This window comes from Diuraphis noxia, unplaced genomic scaffold, assembly GCF_037042655.1.
Source record: "Diuraphis noxia isolate RWA-SAM2 unplaced genomic scaffold, SU_Dnox_SAM2 contig0003, whole genome shotgun sequence".
Classification (NCBI taxonomy): Eukaryota; Metazoa; Arthropoda; class Insecta; order Hemiptera; family Aphididae; genus Diuraphis; species Diuraphis noxia.
In genome coordinates this window covers 12,747,365-12,774,295 of record NW_028301713.1, presented here as the reverse complement: position 1 = coordinate 12,774,295, position 26,931 = coordinate 12,747,365, and the positions used below count along the sequence as shown (strand labels likewise).

General features: G+C 31.6%; 3 protein-coding genes and 1 pseudogene across 3 annotated transcripts; 3 read left to right on the top strand and 1 right to left on the bottom strand.

Annotated features, from left to right (window-relative positions):
* The first annotated feature begins 9,362 nt into the window (after nt 1–9,362).
* LOC149056744 (uncharacterized) lies at nt 9,363–12,123 on the top strand (annotated as a pseudogene).
* A 48-nt stretch (nt 12,124–12,171) lies between these two features.
* On the top strand, nt 12,172–14,345 carry LOC107171751 (uncharacterized). The gene is made up of 7 exons (XM_089223164.1): nt 12,172–12,565; nt 12,628–12,738; nt 12,792–13,102; nt 13,159–13,291; nt 13,350–13,526; nt 13,758–14,229; nt 14,306–14,345. Exons 1-7 carry the CDS (start codon nt 12,172–12,174, stop codon nt 14,343–14,345), a joined length of 1,638 nt encoding a protein of 545 aa, XP_089079290.1.
* A 5,965-nt stretch (nt 14,346–20,310) lies between these two features.
* LOC149056743 (uncharacterized) lies at nt 20,311–24,327 on the top strand. Its single transcript, XM_089223163.1, has 3 exons — nt 20,311–21,090; nt 21,213–21,542; nt 24,322–24,327. The coding sequence occupies exons 1-3, from the start codon at nt 20,311–20,313 to the stop codon at nt 24,325–24,327; spliced, it is 1,116 nt and encodes a 371-aa protein (XP_089079289.1).
* Nucleotides 24,328–24,925: 598 nt separating this feature from the next.
* LOC149056742 (uncharacterized) lies at nt 24,926–25,975 on the bottom strand. The gene is made up of 3 exons (XM_089223162.1): nt 25,280–25,975; nt 25,120–25,220; nt 24,926–25,060 (listed from the first exon to the last, which is right to left on the bottom strand). The coding sequence occupies exons 1-3, from the start codon at nt 25,973–25,975 to the stop codon at nt 24,937–24,939; spliced, it is 921 nt and encodes a 306-aa protein (XP_089079288.1). The 3' UTR covers nt 24,926–24,936.
* Nucleotides 25,976–26,931: the final 956 nt, after the last annotated feature.

Sequence of the window (26,931 nt, the reverse complement as noted above, 5' to 3'; positions counted from 1 at the left end):
ATTCACTTGGGGAGATTAACTTGCTAGACACCAAAACATGGATTTCAAATTGAAGATTTTTTACATACGAAAAAGCATCGGACATGCGACGAGAGGCCGTATAATTCAATGGCTGGTATATAATATATATATATGTGTGTGTGTGTGTGTATGGTTTACGTTACTTCTCTGTGTATGATAAAATTTGCTTAGGGTTTATCATGGCGAATAAAATCATGTGTGCTCTAAAATGTTTATAATAATATATTATGCGTGTACAGAATAGGTTTATACTACCAAAGTAGCCGAATTTCATGTATTGCCGCGGAACAGAGGGTCTGCAATCCACCGCAGGTGGATTGCCTACCTGACAAGCTGCTGCACATATGTTAATCGATATTCACTTGAGGAGATTAACTTGCTAGACACTGAAACATTGATTTCAAATTGACGATTTTTTACATACGAAAAAGCATCGGACATGCGACGGGAGGCCGTATTATTCAATGGCCGATTTGCATAGGCCATAGGTGATGTGAGAATATATCTAGACACTCAAACTCGAAATTCAAACATTCCCGCCTTCGTAACGAGTTCGCCAAGCATTATCAGAAATCCTTATCACCTCCTCAAATTTTTGTTTTTAAACAGGAACAATTTTTATATGTAAAACTACGACGACATTGTCGTCACTAGCCTCCACCGCCCACTTCAGCGAGTCTCACCTATCCCCCGAGTTTCAGGACAGCGAGTTTCCGACAGCAGCTAGTCTTATATAATAAAACGTGAATCCCTATATATATCGCTCTAAGCAACCCATGGAAGAATTACGTTTTTCTTCCATGGGTTTCTTAAGACCGGCCAATCGCGTTACTTCCTCGCGGCGGCTGCCGAGTTATCACGATTTTTCTGTTATCGTATCACTCATCAGTCATAGATATCGTGTTTTAGATTTTTCGAAACGTTTTACGCTTATTTTTTCCACTTTTTACTCGATTTTTCTGCTTTTACGCCCTTTTCCGTCGCCTTTTTATACGTTTAATTCAAGTGCGTTTCTTTTAAAATCGGTTTTCACTCGAAAACGCGGCCGACTTTCGTTTTTATCGTTTTTTTTTTCGATCTTTTTCGTCTTTAAGACCGCCGACTGCTCTTTTTTCGCGTAGTATACTTATTTTCGAACCCGTAGACGTGCGGTACCTACCTATTGTACTGATAATAATAAATATTATACTGTTTTTGTTTGATTCAATAAATATTGTTTTAAATACGTTTAATTCTGTCTTTTGTCTGTTCGAAATCCTTATTTTAAGCTCATGTCGACGGTGTTTGAGTGTTCCTACTTTTTATAAATTACAAAAACGGCTACTCGGTTAGTAGCCAAATATTTAACACAGCACATAAAAGGTGCGACTACATGGTGATATAATAATATGTATTATTGTTTGTGGGATTATTTACACTTTTGTTCGTCGACGGCTCAAAGAACGTAATCATATGATGCTACGGATAGGTGTAATGAGTAGTCTACGACGGTGGTTAATCGACAACCGTAGTATCTGTGTATATGTAATCTCTTTAGGGTTTTTATGTTTAAATTGATTAATTAACTACTCGGTTATACCATGAAAAGAATATTTTGGTGGTAATGTTAATAATTTAGTTCATTGACGGTGTTATAAAAGTGAGTATGTACTGCTACGGATGCATTATTAAATATCATTACTTATAGGCAATGTAGTTTTTATTCATTTGTGGTAATTAAATAGTTACTAAATTACACCAGTAGTAGAATATTTTTTGGTAATAATATGGACAGTTTTATTTATTTACGGCTGTATGAATGTCATTCATGGGATGGATAAAACATTAAATATTATTGTTGATAAATAATTTAGGTTCTATGAGTAGTCTATACATTTGTGATAATCAAATACCTACCCAAATTTACCAGAAAAAGCATATTTTGGTAATTATATTAACGCTTTGGTTCATCGCCGGCTCTATTATTGTCAGTGTGTTATTAAATATTACTGTTTATAGGTAAGTTAGCTACTGTGAAAAGCCTATTGTTTTTAAATATTTGATAGATTTAAATAACACTTTAGTTCATTGACGGTGTTAGTTATGAAAGTCTATATGTACTGAAATGGATACAGTATTAAATTATGCTATTGTTGGGCAAGGTAGATTCTATAAGTAGGTAATCTATATTGGTTAGGTAAATTATTTAACCAAGCCCACAAATGTACACCAATGTAATATAATAGTATAGTCACAAAACAGTTCGTTGACAACATTAAATGTTATTTGTATTAAATAGTATAATACACAGGTACATGCATATAATGTTAAACTCCCTTATTTTGATAAATTGTGTAAAAATCATTAGAATTAGAATAAATTAATAAGCAAATTTAGTTAAACGGACTTCAATAGTTTGATTTTAATAAAATTATTCAAACATAGACTATCAAAATAAATAAAAAATAATATATTGATATTACACTACATTTAGAAGTAACGACTAATTGTAAATTATTTAACATTTACCTAGAACTTAATTATTTAGCCGTTTATATGTATTTTTAAAATATACACAATGATTTTGTATATATTACAATATGTTTTGATTTTATTTTATACCTAACAAAAAAGAAATTGCTGTGTATTCACATGACTTCTTGATTAATTTTGTTAGTTACAATATACAATAAAATAATGGTAGGTAAACTAAACGTTATGACTAAACAGTGAATAGAAACATAACTTAGTACAATATGAACAGAATCATAGATGGATATACTATACCGAAATAGTATAAACACAACGATTAAAAACAAACATACCTACTATATTATAAGGTTAACCGACACATAATTCACACGTTTAAACTTTTTTAGTATTAATCGCCGCTAAATAAAAACGGTTTAAATGCTAAAGTTTTTCCACAATCCAGTATCTCGGTAGGATGTCCAAGTAGGTTAAGCGTTAGGCATTAGATGTTAGGATATAGGGTTCGATCCCGGCGGCGTAAAATAATAAATTTGATAGATTTCTCTCCGATTGCGTAAGGAAAGAAGGAGTACTAATGACTACAAAATAACAATTAATTAATAATATTTGATTGATCTTTTTTTTGTATTTTTTTTAATTTACCGATGTCCTAATGTTTTTTTCGTTTTTTTTTTTTTTTTTTACATAATTTTCCAATGTTCTAATGATCATAATTTGTCACTCGAATTACTGTTGCATATTATACCTACAATAAATACTTAAATACTAGGTAGTCCGTGTTTTTAGTCTGTTATATTTAATAACTACGCGTGATCTATTTATTGATATCAATGATATCGATAAAAGTGTTTTTGAAAATACTGTGGTCTCTGGATATCGCTTAGTACCGTTAATCACTTCGCATCTTATATCTACGCGTACATCGTATTATTAATTAATTAATTAATAATAATAAAATTGTTAGTTGTAGGACTAGCTAAGTTATTGCGGTGGCTCATTTAAATAACATAGCCACCTGAGATCTTTTGCATTTTTTTCGAATTTTATTTTATTATTTTTTGTTATATTATTACTTAGTTCTTTTTTTAGTGAAGGTTGCTCCACCATCACTGAACACCAATTAGAGCTATATGCCTTTAGGTATTTGGATATCCAACAACGACGACAAATGATAATTGATGGGTACCTAAACATTTACGATATTTTACCGTCTTCCATAATAAACCGTTTTCAAGAAAAAAAAAACCATTTAATTAAGCTATGTGTGTGTATACTGTATAGTATACAAAATAGTATATAATATAAAATAAGCCATTGGTTACACTAAATAAATTCCAATTCCTTAAAACATACAATATGTTGTCTTCAGTATTATTCAATAACCTATAGGCTACACAACTACCAGCAGTAATTTGTTCGAACTTATGATGACATATATAATTTTAATATAAGTTAGGTTCGATTATATAGGTATAAAAAAAAATTTACTATATAGGAACACCTTGAAGAAAAACACATATATAAAAGGAATATCTTTTATATTACTCATTTCATCAATGCAAATGTAACAGAAACACAATAAAATAAATCATCATTGTATTAATACTTATTACTAATTTGTGACTAAACCATACTCGGTTAATCATAAGAATTTCTACACGGCATGCACACCATTTTATTTGTGATATTCATTAATTTCTTAATTCACTTAATACTTTATTATTATTCATCGTGAATTTCTAACTGATGTCACACACATGCATATACATATATATATATAAATTCAAATTGATTAAATAACTAATTTTTGTTATCTTAAAATATAGTGAGTTTCATACACAAATTATTATAATTTCAAAAGCACATACCTACTATGGTCAATGTAACTGATTTTCAATTTCATTGTATATGTCTAATATTATGATTGATTTCTATGTATTGCTGTCAATGCACAAATTGGTTAATTAATTAGAATCATTATTTATTTTTTTAAATATAACTAATGAGTATAAGAATTGCAACGTTAAGTACAGCGTTTAATTTATGTATTTTAATATTGTTCAAAATGTCTATCAAATCATCAATGATCATATTTATCATTATTATTATTGTTATTCTATTAGGTAGTAGGTACTACTTATTAAAACTAAAATTGTAAAAGATTGTGATTGACATATAATATTATATAATATATAATAGCAATAGGATGCATTACATTTAATTGATGTTTTATAGGCTACACATATTATATGCATCTAACAACTATGTACTTAATTATCTATAAACAATAATAATGTTGTGATACACCAAACCAGGTGTCTATATAAATAATGTATAGCATTTATTATCAAGTTTATGGAACATTTTAATTTCACTTACTACCTACCTGGTTGCCTTAACCTTTTTATTCACTTGAGATTCGGCTTTAACATTTTCTCCTACAATAATACAATATCAGACTATCGACGTTAGGAGGTATGCCCAGCACACGTATACATTTTTACCAGTTGATAACTGAAAGCTAGACACACAATATTGTACTTTACGTTATGCGTGTATTCTTTTTGCACGCACAAAAGAACCGGGCATGCGACGTTACATGCATCCAATCCGCCATACGCGTATGTTCTATACCGCACAGATTTGCATACAGTGATGATTGATAGCTAGACATTCGATTACAATTATTTGAATTATTCGTATTTCCTTACTGTATATACATTCAAAAAATAACTGGGCATGCAGCAGGACACGGTATTACACCAGATGCGGAAAGACCGCTAGACACTCAAAGTCACAGTTTTCGGTATGACTTAACTTTTTGAATTTCCGGTGAAACGATTTTCACTTGACCACCACGACTATATTCGTAACGTCGCTCTCTTTTCTCTCTCTTACCGCTATCACTTTTCGTGTTTTCGCGCGGATTTTATCATTATTATTAGGTATATAATATATATTGACCATAAACTTTATTTCCTTCCTTCACTTATACCTACGCACGTAACGGTGTCTGCAATCCATCGCAAGTGGATTGCCTACCGGATATTATAGGATTCGCACATCGTCTGCGATCCGACGCAATCGGATTGCCTACCTAAGTGATTTGATTACTGATATAGCTAGACAATCAAATACAGCTATCGACTCTACAATTTTTAACAACCAAATGCAGCAGACAAACGTAACAAATTTTCAGTCGGTATAAATACAGTTTAGTTCCCACTCGATTTCCCCCCCCCCCCCCCAAATGTGTGTTTTAAAGCACTGAACACAAAAATCAGATTAAATACGTTTATATGCGTTTTGTTATTCATATATTTTTCGTGAACAAAATAGATATATATCTACTACCAAAGTAGCGCAGTTTTACTTATTGCCGTGGAACAGAGGGTCTGCAATCCACCGCAGGTGGATTGCCTACCTGATAAGCTGCTGCACATATGTTAATCGATATTCACTTGGGGAGATTAACTTGCTAGACAAATTGAAGATTTTTTACATACGAAAAAGCATCGGACATGCGACGAGAGGCCGTATAATTCAATGGCTGGTATATAATATATATATATGTGTGTGTGTGTATGGTTTACGTTACTTCTCTGTGTATGATAAAATTTACTTAGGGTTTATCATGGCGAATACAATCATGTGTGCTCTAAAATGTTTATAATAATATATTATGCGTGTACAGAATAGGTTTATACTACCAAAGTAGCCGAATTTCATGTATTGCCGCGGAACAGAGGGTCTGCAATCCACCTACGGTGGATTGCCTACCTAACAAGCTGCTGCACATATGTTAATCGATATTCACTTGAGGAGATTAACTTGCTAGACACTGAAACATTGATTTCAAATTGACGATTTTTTACATACGAAAAAGCATTGGACATTCGACGGGAGGCCGTATTATTCAATGGCCGATTTGCATAGGCCATAGGTGATGTGAGAATATATCTAGACACTCAAACTCGAAATTCAAACATTCCCGCCTTCGTAACGAGTTCGCCAAGCATTATCAGAAATCCTTATCACCTCCTCAAATTTTTGTTTTTAAACAGGAACAATTTTTATATGTAGAACTACGACGACATTGTCGTCACTAGCCTCCATCGCCCACTTCAGCGAGTCTCACCTATCCCCCGAGTTTCAGGACAGCGAGTTTCCGACAGCAGATAGTTCTCACAATATAAAATATAATCTAATGATTCTAATACTTGATCTTTAATGTTTTTTAGTCACTTAATAGATTTTGTAGCTATCTCCCGGAGAAAATAATTAATTAAAAAAATAATTTCACATTTTTTAATAATGTAAAATTAAAAAAATAAAATTTACATACCAACAAAAACTGAAAAAAATATTATTATAATATGAATTATTATAGAAAATTTCAATATAAGAATTTTATTTTATTATTGAAAAAATAATGTTTTTTTTTTCCGAAAATGAGGTGATAAAAAATAAATGCATAGCATTAACAAATGTTAGTCATGAAATCTACATTTTTACTTGCTTTAGGCTATTTGAAAGAAATTATAATACTTGAAATAAATACAAAACAAGGGTTATGAAAATTATGTGATATTTGGAATTATATATATATTATACTAGCTGACCCGGCAAACGTTGTTTTGCCATATAAATTATTTCTAGGGAATTTATAGTGTAGAAAAAAAATAATTAACTTATTGTAAGTGTGTAAGGATTCGGTAAATGAGTGAAAGAGGCATGGAACGCTGTGAACCATGAGGGAAGATAAAAATAACAAAGCACCAAACATTTATTTTTTAAATTTATTATAATAATTTATTCCTCAAAATTATATTTATCATTAATTCATCACGACAGTAACACTAACAAACAATATCAACTTCTTAATGCTATAGCGTGAACAATATTTTTTGTTAGCCCATCTTTAGCTAACACAAACTGGATGGCTTACCTACTTGAGAGCACAGTCATAGTGGGTTCAAATTACGAAGTACAATAATCGGAGGAGACCCAACCTTCAACTGTAAATTATGCATGCCTGGCAAATCCAGTGAGTTCAAAAACTCTGTTGGAAAATTTACATTTTCACTGTCATCGCTAACTGTATCAATAGATTTATATGATACCAAGTTCTCTGTCAACAACTGTTGTATCTTCAGATTTAAATCGTCAACGTCTACATTTTTAGCCGCTAAAATTGCTCTTTCTGCAAGCCACACATGATTTATGTACTGTGTGTACATCCGGAAATATTTGTTCAATGAGAGCATCTTGCAAATTAATGATTGTGCAGAAATCGGTCGGTAATTTTACGCATCCGGTTTCATGTATAGTATAACCGTATTCCAACGCCGATATCCTAAGAGTTGTTTTGAGAATGTTTCAGCGGATGGATCTTAAAGCATTTGAACACGCATATTTAGTTTCAGCTGTACTTTTCAACATTACGCCACAATGAGATGAATTTAAGCAAGTGTTGATCTCATCAGCGTATGTTGAACGTGGAATGACGAGAAGAGTTTGTCTGAAATCACCTGAGAGGACTAACAGAGTTCCACCAAATAGCTTGTCGTTGTTTTTAATATCTTTCAATGTCCTATTAACGCTTCAAGCGAATGCTTGTGTACCATAGTACATTCATCCCAGATGACAATTTTACACTGTTTCAGCACTGTGGCTATGTACGATTATTTTTTTATGTTGCACACTGCGTCAGAGTTATTTTGAATATTAAGGGGCAACATAAATACCGGATGAGCTGTTCTGCCTTCATCCAATAAAGTTTCCGTAATGCCCGATGATGCAACGGCCAATGCGATGCCATTATTTGATCGTATTTTAGTAGTATAAAAAGAGCGGTTCTGAAACCTACTCCCTAGTAACTACTCCTTTCACGTACGTGCGCGGCCTCCCCCCCCTACCCATCCATCATAACCTCACCACACATCTATAGTATTACGTACGTACACCACCATACCATCCCCCCTCCCCTCACCCAAATAAATTAATTTTTAATAATTATTATACAGTAAACAAAACTATTAAATCTCTTTTACCACAATTTGTTGAGATATATTTAATAATACATATACTAAATATTATATTTTTATTTGAAATAAAAATATGTGTAAATGTGTAATAGAATAATATACTCTGAATAAATATATATTATATAATATGTTATACTATAATCATTAAATAATTCTTAGCATGATAATAACCATTTAGTAATAATTATATACATCATTATAGACAGTATGTTGAGATATCATTTCACACAACAATAATATAACATAAACATAATAAATGAATAACTAATAGTCTGTTTAGCAACAACTTTCTTATTTCTTCATATAACGTATGTTAAAATAAACATTAAGTAGGTACGTATATGAACTCATGATACTTAACACTTATGTATGAAAATACTTTAGATAGCTATAAGTATAACTATTATGTATAGAAAGTTGGTATGTTTAAGATCTCATCAGTAGCTATTATTTTAATGCTTTAAATGTATCCCAAAATAATTGAAAATATTATGTGAAACAATAATTTAACATAGTAAATTACTAAATAATATTTTAGTAATCTATGGCTTAAATTAAAATGTTACCACCGCTAAAATATATCACAAATCTATAACCGTCTAGACCCACAAGTGTCACTAGCCAGTCAGTACGTCTCCAGTCTTATACTCTAGTACACACAAACAGTTATCACACCCTCTTTAAATATTTATAGTATTTATTTCCAAGTGTTTATTATATTAAGCATTAGTACTTACTGTTTTATTCTAAGTGGATATTATACCTAGTATAAATATAATTAATATTATTCCTTTATTTTATTTATACTTTATAAATTTCATAATGTTTAAATATGATCAGTGTGTATCAACCTTTACACGAAAAGATAATTTGTTTGCTCACCAAAAGAAGCATGATGGTGTTCGTTTTTCGTGTACTATATTTAGTAAATCATTCGATAAAAAATCAAATCTCAATAGACACAACAAAAATGTTCATAGTATGTATATTATATATATATTATATTATTTTATTAAATAATTATTTTTTAACAAATATATCTTCAATAATTAGATATAACTAACAATCATCCACCTCGCAAAAATATTATAAAGTCAACTCCGCAAACAAAAGTATCAAACACGCAGGGAGAACCATCAAACCAGTGTCATACTATTCAAAATGTATGTAGTACGTTGAATAATGATGATGAGTGTAAGGAGTTACTTATGGAATTTGAAAACGTGGATTTGGATGAAACTATACAAGGTTAGTTTTATTTTTAATATCACAGACTGAAATTAACTTAAGGATTTAGTTATACTTTAATAACATGAACAGAGTATAAGTTAATTAGTTTCCGAAATGTGTAGATTGTTATATAGTAATATTTTTATTTTAATACTATAAAACATAGACATTAGCAAAGTAATGTAAAGTTATTTTTATTCTAATACCATAAACAGAATATTAACTTATAGGTATAGACGGAATATAAGGATTTTATATCGTTGTTGAGTAATAATTTTGTTTTAATATAATATTAAGTTAGTGTTAGTTTTTAAAATTCAAATATTTTTATACAGTCTTAACTATATTTGAATAACATGAACAGAGTTAATCAGTTTCCAAAATGTATAGATTATTATATTGTGATAGCTTTATTTTAATACTATAGGTATAGGATAATATTCGTTTTAATTATTTGTATACATTTGTATAACTTTAATATCATTGATAGAGTATAAGCTAATATATATATATATATTTTTTTTTTTTTTCTTAAAGATTCTTATACGACTACAGTCAACGGTAAACGCATTTCCACCGCTAATTCTACTTCAGCAGTTAAGGCGAAAAAAGTGCGTATGGAACTGGTTAGATCCCTAGGTCTTATAGAAATTTCAACATCAGCAAACCGTAAAATCGTATGGTATTACGCTAAAAATATCGATAATATTCAAAATTATAATATATTTCTAAAATCATTGAAATCCGATCTAATCAATATACTAGAAACACATGTTATGAAAAACGCTATCAAATTTAATTTAAAACTAGAAGCCACTTATAATAGACCACGTGTGGAAAATTCCTCAGAAAATCGCGCATTCAAAACATCTGCAGTCGAGTTGTTTAGAGAGTCAGATATATCAGCACTTGTTTAAGAATCGTTTACAAAATTATTAATGGCAGAAGAAACTTATACGGGCAGAGGAAGTGGATTCACGCTAGAATCTATAGATGGATTATTATTAGGAGTGTATAAATATACACCAATGTCTGGATCATCTTATATATCCTTACCAGATAGTATCGATAGAAAAAGGGGTACAATCAATCCACAAAATACGGATCAACAATGCTTCAAGTGGGTTATATTAGCTAAGCATGTGACGGAGCAACCGAAATATTGTATTGGTGAAAATTATTACAAACACGAGGATAAATATAATTTCGATAGTATCTCATTTCCAACACCGTTATCTGATATAAAAACATTCGAAAAAAACAATCCATTAGTCTCCATTAATATTTTTGGTATTGAAAAACAATTTCAACCACCGAAAAAGTTCCCAACATATGAGGTTTTCCCACTTAGAGTTGTAGATGAAGAAAAACGAGATCACTTGGATCTATTATTAGTGACGGAAAACGATAATACACATTACATATACATATCTAATTTTTCAAGACTCATTCGATCTCAAAAAACTAGATATGAGGGTAAATTATTATTTTGTAAACGATGTTTTACGAGTTTTGATGACAGACCTCGAAAATATCAATTGAGTGGACAGACTGCGTTAGACTAACATAAGTTGATATGTGGTTCACATAAACCGATACTACCAGTTATGCCGAAAGAAGGGGATTGTCTAGAGTTTGATGCGTGGAGAAACACACAGCGACATCCGATCGTGATATATGCTGACTTTGAAGCGCTACTATTGAAGGCTGATGGTGAAAAGAAGGGGAAAAACACAGAAATAATTGATAAACATGAGCCTATGAGTTTCGGTATTTTCGTCAAGGCTTCCAATGACGTTCCATTAAGTCTGCTTGAAGAACATGACATACCAACTAAACCGATTATTTATCGTGGTAGTGAGGAACGTGGTGATGTAGCTGGACGTTTCATCGAAATAGTCACTGAAATATCGTTAAAGATAGAAAAGTTGTTGAAAACAAATGTAATGATAAATATGAGTGCACACGACAGAGCGGTCCATGAGGTGGCGACACACTGTAATTTGTGCTGTATAAAGTTTACACCACCTCATGAGATAGAACATCGAAAAACAGCTGACCACTCCCACCTTTCAGGAAAATATCGACAGGCTCTTTGCAATACGTGTAACCAGAAACTACAAACACCTGTTTTTGTCCCATGTTCCTACATAACCTTTCGAATTATGATGCTCATTTCATAGTTACAGAGTTAGGATATGATACTCAGAGGATTACGGTTATACCCAACAGCGAGGAGAAGTTTATTTCCTTCTCCAAATACGTTTCAAATACCTTCACAATCAGATTCATAGACACATGCAGATTTATGGCTTCAAAACTTTCAACGCTCGCTAAAAATTTGCTAACTCCTGACTTTTCTAAATTCTGTGAGACGGGGAAGCATTTTTCCACCGATGATATGAACCTCGTAACTCGTAAGGGTGTCTACCCTTACGAATATACGGACGAGTGGAGTAAGCTTAATGAAAATGTGTTACCGGATAAAGTCGAATTCTACAGTATCCTGACTGAGTCAGTGGTTGAAGATAAAGAATACGAGCACGCGTTGAAAGTGTGGAAACATTTTGGTCGCAAAACGATTGGCGAGTATTCGGATTTGTATTTAAAAATTGATGAGCTGCTACTGGCTGATATTTTCGAAAATTTCCGTGATGTGTGCATTAAAGCTTACAACTTAGATCCTGCATACTATTACACAGCTCCAGAGTTTTCATTTGACTGTATGCTTAAATACAAATCAATGAAGCTGGAACTGCTGACGGATTATGATATGATGTTGATGTTTGAAAATGGTTGGTATTAAACTTAATTTGTTATTAAAAATAAATAAATAATAAAATTTTATTTTTTATAGGTATACGAGGTGGATTGGTGCAGGCAAGTATGCGTTATGCTAAAGCGAATAACGAAAAGGTATCCGATTATGATGATTCGAAGGAAGATTTGTGGTTGGTGTATCAGGATTGTAAGTATACATTTATTTTTCTCAAGGCTATTATATTATTTATATTATTTTAGGTAATAACCTGAACGGTTGGGCGATGTCGCAAAATATGCCTTATACTAATTTTAAATGGGTTAAACCAGAGTTGGATGGACTCAATGATTTGGATGAGACTTCTCCTATAGGTCGGATATACGAGGTGGATGTGTCCTGTCCTGAACACTTACATAACGATCATAATGACTTACCATTTCTCCCCCAAAACGGGATACCTGTAGGATCGAAGGTAAAGAAACTGATGGCGACATTCGAGAGGAAAAAAAATTACATAATACACTATCGTAATCTTCAGCAGGCTATAGCAAACAGGTTGATAGTGGAAAAAGTAAATATTTTATGTTAATTTGTTTAACATTTATAACATATCTACATACATTATAGGTCCATAGAGTTGTTCAATTCGATCAATCCCCTTGGTTAGCTGAATACATTAATTTGAATACTGAGATGCGGAAAAACGCTACGAATGATTTTGAGAGGGAGTTTTTTAAACTCATGAATAACGCTGTGTTTGGTATGTTAACATATAGATAAACCTTTATAAACTTTATGACATTTATCTATCTGTACAGATAAGACAATGGAGAGTATGAGGAAAAGGATACAAATGGAATTGGTATCCAATGACAGGAGTTTACAAAAGCTTATAAATAAAAGCACATTTAAACATTGTACATCATACACTGAAAATTTGAGTTCTGTGTCACTAGAAAATAAGATTATTGAATTCAGCAAACCTATCTATATTGGTAATTAATATTAACTCTTCATTTTCAAAAAAACATTTATTTTAATATTTTAAAATTTTTATAGGTTTTTCAGTATTAGACATCAGTAAAACACTGATGTATGATTATCATTATAACGTTATGAAATAACAATATTAAGATAATATTAAGCTAATGTACACCAATACAGGTAAATAAATATATAAAAACCGATATGTATAAATGTACTAATTAATATATATATTATTTTAGATTCTCTAGTGTATCAGATCAACACGAGTGATTTTTACAGAGACTTGACCATCAACCCGAATATGTTGGATCGAATGGATACATCTGACCTACCGAAAGATCACCCTTGCTATATAGCAGAGCGTAATAAGATTCCAGGTCTTTTTTCTAACGAGACCAAGGGTGCTATAATGACTGAGTTCTGCGCGTTTAGAGCCAAATCGTATTCATTCATTTTGGCTGGAAAGGAGAAAATCAAAGAGAAAGGGATCAGAAAGCATGTCGTCGATAACCATATGACGTTCAACAACTACAAAAAGTGTTTGTTTGGTGAGGAGATGGATGTCAAAAGAGAAAATGTTTCCATCCGCTCATTCAAACATCAGTTGATGACGATCAAAACAAACAAATTAACACTGAATAACTTTGATGATAAGAGAGTTATCCTAGAAGACAAAATCCACACCTTGGCTCATGGACATTACTCTATAAAGTAAATTTAAAAATAAATTATATAAAATGTTATTGTATTTTACTTATATTTATACATTTTTTTTTTTTTTTTATAGGGAAATCGATACATTGGATGAAGTGATTTTGACAGACTGATTTGCTGCTCCGGGTGGAATTTATACATAAATATTAAGTTGTAAATTCTTAGTAAATATATGTATATAAATATAGTTTTTAATCATACTTTATAGATGTTAACCATCTAACATATGTAAACAAATGTATTTTAGTAATAGTAATAAGAAAAAATTTAAAAAAATGAATTCTAATATAATAGTATTATGTTTATTAAATAAAATATATATATATATAGTTAAACATCTTAGTATATATATATATAATAATATTAAACTAAATCCTTGCTGAGTTGGTGCAAATGCTGAGAGTGACCTTGCTGAGCATGTCATGCCCCATCTTATGTATTAGACTTTTAAGAATTATTTACAAACCATTTACGTATAGCGAAAACCTTATAAAATGTACATTGTTTAGGATTGAATTCCATGTGAAAAATACAGAGCAGGGTAGACTCATATCACCACCACCACATATTTGATCCAATCGAGGGCATCCCAAGTCCTCGATGTTGACGAGCGCGACGTGTGGGATATAGTCCATAAGAAGTTGTTTTTTCTGCTCACCCTTCACATAAATACAGTCGAACTTCAGTGAATTCAATATCCGACCGAGTTCCTCGTACTCGACATCATCGTATTCCAGAGACAGTTGATGATAATTACGTTCAAGCCATTTGTTTGGAGTTTGAATTCTTGAAAATCCAGTGTTGACTCGCCCACGATTCTGTGTCTACTACGGACATTTCTTTTATCATATATTTATTGTCAACCGTGAGAACGCACTGAATGTCTACGATAGCTGACAACGACGACGACGACGACGATGACGACATTGTTAGTGTGAGGACTAGCAAACGCGATTGCGGTGTATAGAGGTGGTCAACTGAAATTGTTTCCTGATATCATGAATTTAACACATATCGCGATAATATATTTTAATAGTAGTAGGTAGCGCTAGTACAGCTCAGATCCTATTCGTTCAAGTGTAATTAACTTTTTTTAACATAACTTTTCTCGACAGTCTGCAAACGTGTGTGTAGCTGTGCAATAAACAACCCGTGATCTGAGAGAGAATTTTCCTCGAATTCCTTAGTTATATGACTAATTGTTTCGATTACACGAATAACGTCTTCCCTGGTAATACCGATCAATGTAGTGGCCTCTGAATAATTACCGAATAGTTCTGAAATACGACTTTCGGAGTCCAATAGAGACTTATTATTTCGCTGTATACTAGCTTGTTCTTGATGAGTTGAAATAATGTTTTTCAGGCTAACTATTTCCGATTGCAGTAGCTTTACATCATATACAATTGTTTTGTTACTCGACTGGAGGTGGGAAACGGTATTTTCTCTACGTCCGTCCACCGAGTTATTGAAAATATCCATAATCAATATACATCTTATTCATATGAAATGTATTAAACTACTGAAATGAGTTTTCACGGTTTAAGGTCACTAGCTTTTAACCAGTTATTATGTATCGCGTCAAAGCCCAACCACTTGACAAACACTCGATCACCCTTTCTACGTATAATTTTTTCGATTAAATATTAATTTCGGTGATTAGTCTTATGTATTTCTTCGGAATAAAAACATCCGGCAATCGGTTTCCCCATATAATCTTGCAGCTGATAAGTAACGGGTGATGTTTTATTGATTTTAATAATTTCAAATATTTCCGTAGACCAGTTTGGTAAATAACCTTTTGTAAACACCCCTTTTTGAGTGCTAATCTGCACGTTATCACCCACTTTAAATTTTGTTCTCACATTATTAATTTCACGCTGTTTTATCTCCACTACAAGTGGGTTGGAATCCGCTTGCACCGGTGTCATGCCAATAGTTCTGTGTCTGCAATTATTATATTCTAACAGCAATGTCGGTAAAATAGAAATCCATTCGTGAAAGCCTCGCGCGGTAAACTCTCTAAACATTTTTTCTTTTAGCGTACGATTGAAACGTTCAACGATACATGCTTTCATGACACTGTATGTAGAATATTTGTGTATGTCATATTTAGCCATCAACTCGTCGAATACCTTGTTATAAAATTCTTTTCCGTTATCCAATTGTAGAACTTTTGGCGATCGTTCGCGTAATATTTTAGACATAACACTAGTGACTTCTTTACCCGTTTTCGTCCTCAATGGTAGAGCCCATGCAAATTTAGTAAAACAATCAATCACACATAAAATATATTTATAACCTTTGTTTTTCTTCGAATATGGTATCATTTCAACCAAGTCAGCTTGCCACAAGTCATTTTTTCCATATATGTTAACTCTACGTCTCGTGAAATTTCTCCGTGATGGTTTGTGTAGTTCAATAGCAATTTCACATTTAGACATTTGGAATTCGTTTAATTATCCCGACCTCGTGTAATTCCTCGAAAATAGTTATTATTTCATTGGAAACACCTGTATTGCCAGCTGATTTCGACGCTAGAAGTAATCGGAGTCTATCGACCAACTCGTTTGGGTTATCCCAATACACTAAGTTATTTTTCTGTACTTTCATAGACAGCCCAGCACCACCACCACCACCACCACCACCAGTAGTGGGGAATAATTTAATTATAATATTTTTATATTTTCTACAAGTAGTATTCCTAATTTTTAAACCATCTGCAGTTAAATGCGCTGACGTTTGAATTAATATCGATTTATATACCTTCAAATCTTTATCAGTATAAACAAGTGGATTTTTCAGAAATAATAACTGAATAATACCCGAGGTTGTCGGATAAGTAACCTCATCGATGATTATCACGTTTTGAGCGAATTTCACTTCTTTATCACCCAAGGTGATATCATTGTTTGCAATTTTTTTCAGACCAAATGTTTTATCTATATCCCTCGATTGAAACCAATTTTCAACCTCTAACCGATAGTTATCATCATTACCCTCATCGGTATTAATAATTTTAGAATCTATTCCAAAAATTTCTCCCCTAGTTTGATTATTGTATAAATCACGTGTATTCGAAATTTTAGTCAAAGGATCTATAATGGGTTTGAACGTCTGTGTCATTAATTGTTGAACATTAGCTTCACCAGTTTTCAACGTAGTATATTTACGTTTTATACTTTCCTTAGCCCGTATCAACTCCTCTAATATATTACTATGCTCCTTCATGACTCCGTTTTAAATGATATTTTTTATTATAAACATTAACTTATATAACCACATAGGTATCAAAACCGAATCGATAACGTCCGCTATCACGTTCACTATCTTTACAAATTACTATATTTACACAACCTATACGCAAAACTGTTTGAATTGAATATATGACATATCACCGGAACAGTGTTCGTTATATACATGTTATAAATTAGTTTCGTCTTGTTTGAACAATACTATTAAATTAGCGTTATCACGTATCAACTGTTTAGGCACTTTTGAATAACTCTGAGCTAGATAGAATATATCTACTTTATTGTGTCTCCCTCTGGAAAAATATTCCCTTATAACGCTCTGCTGTTCTCCGATAACATCATCCATGATAAATATAGAGTTTGGTAATACTTTTTCAGGTGTGATGACTTTATCATTCTCGAAAAATGTGAAAATGTTAACCCCATCTATACCGCCCATTATACGTTTCAGTAATTTATATTTCGGTTGTTCCAAGGTCTTAGAGTATATGTAAATGTTTTCAAATCGGAGTCCGTTTTCATCGACTAGTAGAAAGTATATCAAATTCGTCTTACCGCAGCCTGAACTCCCCAATACTAGAGAGCGTATCGTATTTGGGAATAGATCACCATGTCTAAATTGAATTGTATCGGGGGTATCAATATTATAAATTCGAAATTTTTTCTCTTGCTCGATAAAACGCATTTTCAATTACAATATTGTTCTCTATAAATACAGATGCACTGTCTATGATAACGTCACACGATGTCTCGCATTCGTAAACGAAAGAACAATAAAGGTTCGGGCCTCGTTAACTCGGTAATAAACCATTTACCTGTAGAATTACATTTACCAGGTTATAGGTAAGTCACTACACTAAATTATTAAATCAATCCTAATTTCAAATATAATTATTTCCAGATTTGCCGGCCACTCCTGGTACTAAATTAAAAGAGAGATTGGCACGCGGTGATCGAGGTGTAAACAGTCTAGACGAGTTGGCTAGAGCTCATGATATCGCCTATGATAGAAGTAATTCACTAGGTGATAGACACAAGGCCGATGAAATATTAGAAAATCAGGCTTGGGAGGTGTTTAAATCTAAAAACAGTGGTATTAAGGAGAAAGCTGCATCCTGGTTGGTTACTACAGCTATGAAAGTCAAACGTAAGATGGGAGTAGGCTGTGGATTTAAACAAATGGTTTCGGCCGCTAAAAACTCAATCAAGAATAAAATGAAAGAAAAGAATATAGCTAAATTAATAAGAACTTGTCTGACAGCGGCTAAAAAATCGAAAACTCAGAAAACTAAAACTCCTAGGATTATACCGATTCCTAAAAAGGGTGGTGTTTTACCTTTAATACCTATATTTGCTGGTTTAAGCGCATTAGGTGCGCTTACCAGTGATATTGGGAATATAGTAAAAGTCGTGAATGATTTAAAATCTGATAAAAACAGGTCTATTCATTTAGGTAAGGGCTTATATCTCACACCGTACAAGGGGGGTTCTTATAAAATCGTAAAAGGTAAAGGTTTATACCTTACACCATATAAAGGTGGGTCGGTGAAGAAATCCAAGAAAGCTGTAAAAAACTAATTGATACGTTACCCGATAGAGCTTTGTATGATTATGAGATTATAAAATACATTGACTTGTTGACAATACCTCATTTCATTGGAGTATTTTCCAGAGACAAGTGGCCTTTACACTATAAACATCGAGAGTCGGCTATAGTTAATCTGGATGATGAGAAGGGTGGCGGAACTCATTGGGTAGCGTATAGAAAAATCGAAAAACAAGTTAAATATTACGATAGCTTTGGAAATTTACCTCCACCACTAAAATTACAGAAATATTTCAACGATTGTAATATCGAATATAATTACGATAGACATAAGAAATATAATACAACATACTGTGGTCATCTCTGTCTAAAATTTTTATCATGTACACTATAACGTTAAGCGGTAACTCTAGTGAATTGTCTTGTGACTTTTTTCCACCAATATAAGTCAGTAAAAATGCTAAGATTTGTCTGTTGGGCTTTCAGACAAATAATTCTATTCCTAATATAAACGAGAAGTGTAATCAAATTGGCTTCATATATTACGAGGGGAAAAGTGAGAAAACAACACATATCGTCTACTCATTACCTACGGGCTCTTATGAGTTGAGCGAAATCGAGGCGGTAATAAAGCATATGCTAGCTGATTCTAAGATATCTTTCGAGTTAAAGGGGAATAATAACACGTTAAAATGTGAAATGTTATGTAATGTATCTATAGATTTATCCATGCCTAATAATATAGGTGAGTTGTTGGGTTTCGAAAAACGTATATATGATGCTAATGTTAGACATCAATCAGGTATGTTGGTTAATATAACCAAAACAAACTGTATAGTGTATATATATCAAATCAAACCTGGTTGCGGGCTCATTTAAGAACGGGAAGCAGTGTCATACAATAAACGAGTTCTATCCAAATGTACCTCCAGGCTATAAAGTTATAGAGATTCCAACACATTTGGTTTTTTATTCTATCAATTGTTCATCTATAACGCATGCAGAGATAACTTTAAAAAATCAGGATAACGAGTTAATTGATCTACGTGGAGAACCAGTATCAATACGATTATTAATCAAAGACTTATGATAAAATGGGTTTACAGTTTTATAATATAAATACTCGAGTATACGAAAAACCTGCTAGTCGTTGTTGTGACATTATCAAGTCAACAACTCTGAAGAAAAAATATAAAAATAAATTTAAATACTCTAAAGTGGGAGGTGGTCTAACAGCTGAAAATTTAGCTTTTCTACAATCACTAAACGCTGTTTAATATGGATGATATGTATTTGAACATATCAGCTGGATATGTTGATGATTGTAGGATAACTCAAATTGATTATCATTCTTTCCAACCTTATTCAACATCTGCCCTTTCTAATAATGACGAAGTGCGTATTGCTTTACATAACACAGATTCGTATACTCTACCGTGTGAAAGTTACATCTACATAGAGGGGACAGTAACCAAACCTGTTGATTTTATAGATGATATTCGATTTATAAACAATGGACTAGCATTTCTTTTCTCTGAAATGAAATATGAACTGAACGGGATTCAAATTCAGAAACTCGTTAACCCCGGTATAAGTTCAACATTGAAAGGATATTGCTCGTATAATAAATCAGACATTGTTTCACACTATAACGCTGCTTGGGATGATGATATTAAAAATGTTAATAAAGATTTTATCGAGAGTGGTGTGTTTAACGGTTGCATTAATCTTAAAGATCTGTTTGGGTTTTGTGAAGACTATAAACGTATTTTAATAAACTGTAATCAACAACTTATACTAAATAGAGCGTCGTTAGATATAAATGCGGTAAAGCAGTATAAAAATAATGAGGTTGTCGCTGACGTACCTAAGCTAAAAGACGTTAAAATAAATATCACTAAAATATTGTGGAAAATGCCTATAGTCAAGGTCAGTGATAAAGAAAAAATACAGTTGTTGAAAGTAGTGAACCATCAGAAGCCTCTTAAATGTGCATTTAGATCGTGGGAGTTGTGTGAATACCCATTTCTACCTCAAAACACTTCGCATTCATGGAAAGTAAAAACATCTAACAAATTGGAAAAACCACGATATGTTATAATTGGGGTTTTGACTGTTAGGAAAAATAGTATAGTAAAGCAATGTCATATTTTGATCACTGTAAAATAAAAAAATTGAAGGTTTATTTAAATTCTGAAGTATTCCCCTACGAATATCTTCAAAGTGATTTTACTAAGAACAATATGGCTACTTTATACCGTGCATATGCAGAGTTCCAGAAATCCTACTATGGTCGTGATAATGTCACCCCACTATTAACTCAGTCTGATTTCAAAAAACGATCACCAATTATAGTTGTTGATATGAGCAGACAAAATGATAACGTGAAAACTTCGACTGTCGATCTAAGAATTAAGATGGAAACCGAAGAAGTGTTTCCCGCATCTACTTCAGCATATTGTTTAATATTACATGATCAAATTATAACTTATAATCCATTTAATGGAGAAGTAAGAAGGTACGTGAAGTTGGCACTACAAAGTACTCAAAACTTTTCAAAAACATTCCAACAATTCCTACTCGGACTTGTTGGACGTTGTTGGACATTTGTTGGAATTTGTTGGAAAAGTTTAGAAAAGTTACGAGTCTTTGAAGTTTGTATTGCCAAGTACATGTCCAACACTACAAAGTACTCAAAACTTTTCAAAAACATTCCAACAACTCCAACTCGGACTTGTTGGACGTTGTTGGACATTTGTTGGAATTTGTTGGAAAAGTTTAGAAAAGTTACGAGACTTTGAAGTTTGTAGTGCCAAGTACATGTCCAACACTACAAAGTACTCAAAACTTTTCGAAAACATTCCAACAACTCCTACTAGGACTTGTTGGACGTTGTTGGACATTTGTTGGAATTTGTTGGAAAAGTTTAGAAAAGTTACGAGACTTTGAAGTTTGTAGTGCCAAGTACACGACCAACACTATACAAAGTGATCAAAACTTTTCGAAAACATTCCAACAACTTCCACTAGGACTTGTTGGACGTTGTTGGACATTTGTTGGAATTTGTCGGACAATATTAAAAGCCCTACAATATAAACAAAATATAGTGTTGGAATTTGGCATCACATATAACACTTATAAATAAAAAAAAATCATATCAAATTAATTTTGGTGCTCGCACTCCCAGTGACTTTTAGAAATCGTCCAACAAACCTATTTTAGTCTATTGAAAAATAAAAAATTTCTCAAACTACCATATATACTAACCATATACCTACTATTGACCATTTAACTATATCTCTAATTAATTTTGAAGTACAAACTCCCAATGATTTATTATTTTTCCTGTGAACCATTGGTACGTAAAAACTGGAGCTAGCTCTGGCGTATGGTATAGGAGTCGAACGGACCTCGTCCATACAAAAAACGATTCTGATGGGAGACAGCCTAGGGTTTTATCATAATATTATACTTTTATACAAACAATTTATAGTTCTGATAATGGGTATGTATTTATTTAAAATACCTATAAAAAAATTTGCTCAGATGTACTTATTTCGGATATTTTTTATTGACAGTTGACTCTCTGCAGAGTGGGAATACCTAGTATCGAGTGAATAAAAAAATAATTTTTGATGTGTTTTTTTTTTTGTGTGTGTCTGTGTACAGCATAACTACTCGAAATAATGCTTCAATTTCAAACTTTGGGGGAGTTTTCTGATGTAAAAGTGAATATCCTTGGTGCATTAAAGACGTCAAAAGTAAACATTTTCCAACAGTTTTCAAAAAAAACCAAGAAAAACAAAAAAAAAAATGACAGAAAAACGGAAATTTTTAAGCAAAACCAGTTTTTGACCAAATAGGTTTTCTCATTTGGTTGTTATTCAAAAACGAATAATTGTAGATGCATGAAAATTGTACTGAATGTTTATATTTTCATTTTCCCATACACCATAAAATTTTGAAAACATTTTGATTTTTGTTTTGAGCTGTTTACAGACATTTTCAGTTTTCTATTTTTTTTTTTTTTTTTTATAATTGTCAATAAAATTTTATTTGGTCGGCCAAAAAGTCTGAAAATTACAAGGTTCCAGATATATTGATAGCATAGCAGTTGAAAAATATTGAAAATACATAGGCTCAGTTTTTTTTTTATAAGCATTTAAATTTCAAATTTTGACAACATTTATCAAAATCTCGAAAATTATAAATCATTGTAAATAAAAAATTATAAAATGTTAGGTTTTTATAACTAAGGGTTGAAAATTTAAAACAAAGATCCTCATAAATAATTCATATTGTAACCGAAAAGTCTAAAAAATGTGTAATTCAATTTTTTTTTTAAATATTGTTGTTCATATACCTAGACTGACATATCACCTCCATTCAGAATCGTTTTTCTTATACAATGATATTATATTTTATTATATTACAACTTATTTTATAATTTAAATTTGTTGTTTAGTATATAGTAATATTTATCTTAAAACATTCAATTAATAAAAATATTTTGAAAAAGCCAGGGGGGCAAATGCCCCAGCTTGCCCTTCCCTGCGGGCGCCTATGAATATACAGGTTGAATTTTTCTATCAAACAACACTCATTATTTAAAAATGTATTGACTTCTTTCAAATTTTTTTTTTCAAAATTGTAGATTTACACTCTTCTTGAATTGTTTATTTTTTTTATATTTTTCACCCTTATATTTATTAGATAAACCACTATCAACTTTTGATTTTCAAATGGTAACCTATACTTAAAATTTTATAAATTAATAAAGCTATTTTTTTTATTAATTATTACGTTAAAATTTCGAATTTAGCACTAGTAGTTTATGAGTTATAGGTATTTAAAGTTTAGATTGGCAAAGTGGAGTGGTAACCACGCAAAATGTTTGTCCATTGCTCCGTTTGTCTAAAATTTAAATACTTATAACTCATAAATTACTCGTCCTAAATTCGATTTTTATGTATCAAAATTTTTAGAAAAATATTCTGCTTTGGAACATGAAATTAAAAAACTATGTTGCCATTCAAAAAAGTAAAAAACTTAAAAAATTATAAGGATAAAAAATATTTAAAAATATAATTTTTTAATAAAAGCGTTGGTTTTTAACAACTTGAAATTATGTAAAAAAATATTTTGAAAAAAGTCAATACTTTTTTAAATAATAAGTGTTGTTTGATAAAAGAATCACCCTGTATATATACTTGATTTAACAATAATAATACTTGAAGTAAGAATTTGATATGGATAGTTCTTTAATAAATGTATTTAAATTATTTATAGACATAATTTTAGGGAAGTAAAAACAATTCTACCTATTAGTTTAATGTAGCACTAATACATTTTATCAGTGATATCGATAAAATATGGTTATTTGGGAGTGCGAGCACCAAAATTAATTTGATATGATTTTTTTTATTTATAAGTGTTATATGTGATGCCAAGTTCCAACACTATATTTTGTTTATATTGTAGGGCTTTTAATATTGTCCGACAAATTCCAACAAATGTCCAACAACGTCCAACAAGTCCTAGTGGAAGTTGTTGGAATGTTTTCGAAAAGTTTTGATCACTTTGTATAGTGTTGGTCGTGTACTTGGCACTACAAACTTCAAAGTCTCGTAACTTTTCTAAACATTTCCAACAAATTCCAACAAATGTCCAACAACGTCCAACAAGTCCGATTAGGAATTGTTGGAATGTTTTTGAAAAGTTTTGAGTACTTTGTAGTGCCAACTTCACGTATCTGAAGTAAGAACATTGTAAATATCGATTGTAAAACTTAATATTATTTTAATAAATGAAAACATGTATAATATTATATATCATATCTTTTTATTTCACATAAATTGTTAATTCATTACAACTATTGAAACGAGTTTTCTCTTTTTATCCCAATTAATGGTTTTGGGAATATAGCGTATGTTGATTGATGTTGGGGAGGTGTATATTGCATGTTGTAAAAATCAGGATCATCGTTAACATCGAATGACTGAAGTAGATTGTGAATTGAATCGTATGGCTGAAAAAGTATATAAAATATAAAACAATTGTATATTTTATTATTATTTCATAAATTACCTTTGCTTTGAAAACACCCCCTCCTCATTTTGTGTATCAGATGTGTTGTCTACCACGATGTTTGTTGATGAGGTTGGTGAAGTCGTATTTCCATTAAATAGCTAAAAATAATTAATTTATTATTATTTTTATAAGAGGTATAAATATATTTTTAACATACCTCTGGTGACATTTCCCTATTCCATCGTTGTATTGAATGTTCTGCTAATTGTGTGCATGCAAACATTTTGAGTTGAGTGATGAAATTAACTTCATGTTTAGGACTGTTTGTGATAATATGTTCGTCACGTATATTTTTAATAAATATAATCATTTCTTCACTCGTTTTTGGTGACGATTCCATTTTGCTAAGTTCTCTATCGAGATACTCGGTAAATATTTCAAATTGTTTTAAGACGATTGGTCGCGTAATAGCTGATTTTCGTATAACTGTTTCAAAAATACACCATTCTAGATATTGTAGTCTTATGAGTTCTGCACGATTTAAAAGAATTCGACATCCATCATGTATCTTAGACTCTATTACTAAGTTGTTTTCACCGCTATACATCATACTAGATAATTTGAAATTCTCTGTCTCGAGAAATATAGTTCTTTTATATTTCCCCGGTTGCTCTAGAATAAATGATAGGATATTACCCATCAGTGAAAATATCTGCTTTAGAAACTTGGTTGAAATATGAACATAACGTGATGGAGTTATTATATGCACTACCACTCTGAACATATCACTAGGATCAATCCCAATATGTATAAACTTACGTTTCACGAAGTTTAACATATAATTAGTAGAATCGATGAGTTCTGAAGGTGGTGTTGGTGGAATATATGTAAAGGTTTTCTTGTATATAACCATATTATCTATGATTGAACCAGCTATGTTCAGAAACACTTGTAAATTTAATTTTTAAACACTGTAAAAATTATTTTAAGTATAGAGATAGAATAACAACTTGATGGTTAAGTGTTCGTATCACTACTAACGATATCATACGCTTAGCTCTGCTTTATTTATACCTAAAATATTGTGATGAAATAGGTTTAATAGTTTTGTATACTACTAGATCATTAAATAGTAATTAAAAGTTGTTCACTTTCACTTATAGTATAATTTAACTTAAGGTTAAGAATATTATTCATTCTTATGTAATATTCAGATCATATGTATTTAAACGATCATAGATTATTTTATTTATTTATTTCAAAATTATTCAAGATATAAATATATATATTTTTATGTGCGGGGGGGGGGGGGGGGGGTGAGGGGAGGGGAGATGGTATGGTGGTGTACGTACGTAATACTATAGATGTTTGGTGAGGTTATGATGGATGGGTAGGTGGGGGGAGGCCGCGCATGTACGTGAAAGGAGTAGTTACTAGGGAGTAGGTTTCAGAACCGCTCTTTTTATACTACTTATTTTGGTGAGAATTATCGAAATAAGAAATGTTTTTCCAGTTAAAAAAAAAGACAAAAAAAACATTTGTCGTGAAACGTAACTTTTAATGCCATAGACGCGCGTGCCACGGAAACAAATAATAAAAAATAATCACATAGAGTGTATATATCTATCCATGTCAAAACAATAATTGTTGAATATCGTGCGTGCTAGAATACTATGGTACTAATAACGTGCATTTAAGAGGCCATAACTCCGGAACCACTTATCGCACAGCATATAACCTTAGATAGTAGCCGATTCTCAGAACTACTGAATATGCATATAAAATTTCATAAAAATCGATCAAACCGTTTCAGAGGAGTATTATGGTAATGGTGAGACAGCCATTAATTGATAGATTAAAGTACTGAAA

Bases quoted from the DNA above. Each gene is read 5' to 3' on its own strand.
- LOC107171751 (XM_089223164.1), top strand. From the start codon at position 12,172: ATGAACCTCGTAACTCGTAAGGGTGTCTACCCTTACGAATATACGGAC. The intron at 12,566-12,627 runs GTTGGTATTAAA...TATTTTTTATAG, and splicing joins GATGTTGATGTTTGAAAATG to GTATACGAGGTGGATTGGTG. The intron at 13,103-13,158 runs GTAAATATTTTA...CATACATTATAG, and splicing joins ACAGGTTGATAGTGGAAAAA to GTCCATAGAGTTGTTCAATT.
- LOC149056743 (XM_089223163.1), top strand. From the start codon at position 20,311: ATGGATGATATGTATTTGAACATATCAGCTGGATATGTTGATGATTGT. The intron at 21,091-21,212 runs GTAAAAACATCT...AAAAAATTGAAG, and splicing joins ACACTTCGCATTCATGGAAA to GTTTATTTAAATTCTGAAGT.
- LOC149056742 (XM_089223162.1), bottom strand. From the start codon at position 25,975: ATGGTTATATACAAGAAAACCTTTACATATATTCCACCAACACCACCT. The intron at 25,221-25,279 runs GTATGTTAAAAA...AATTATTTTTAG, and splicing joins ATAGGGAAATGTCACCAGAG to CTATTTAATGGAAATACGAC. The intron at 25,061-25,119 runs GTAATTTATGAA...ATACTTTTTCAG, and splicing joins GGGGTGTTTTCAAAGCAAAG to CCATACGATTCAATTCACAA.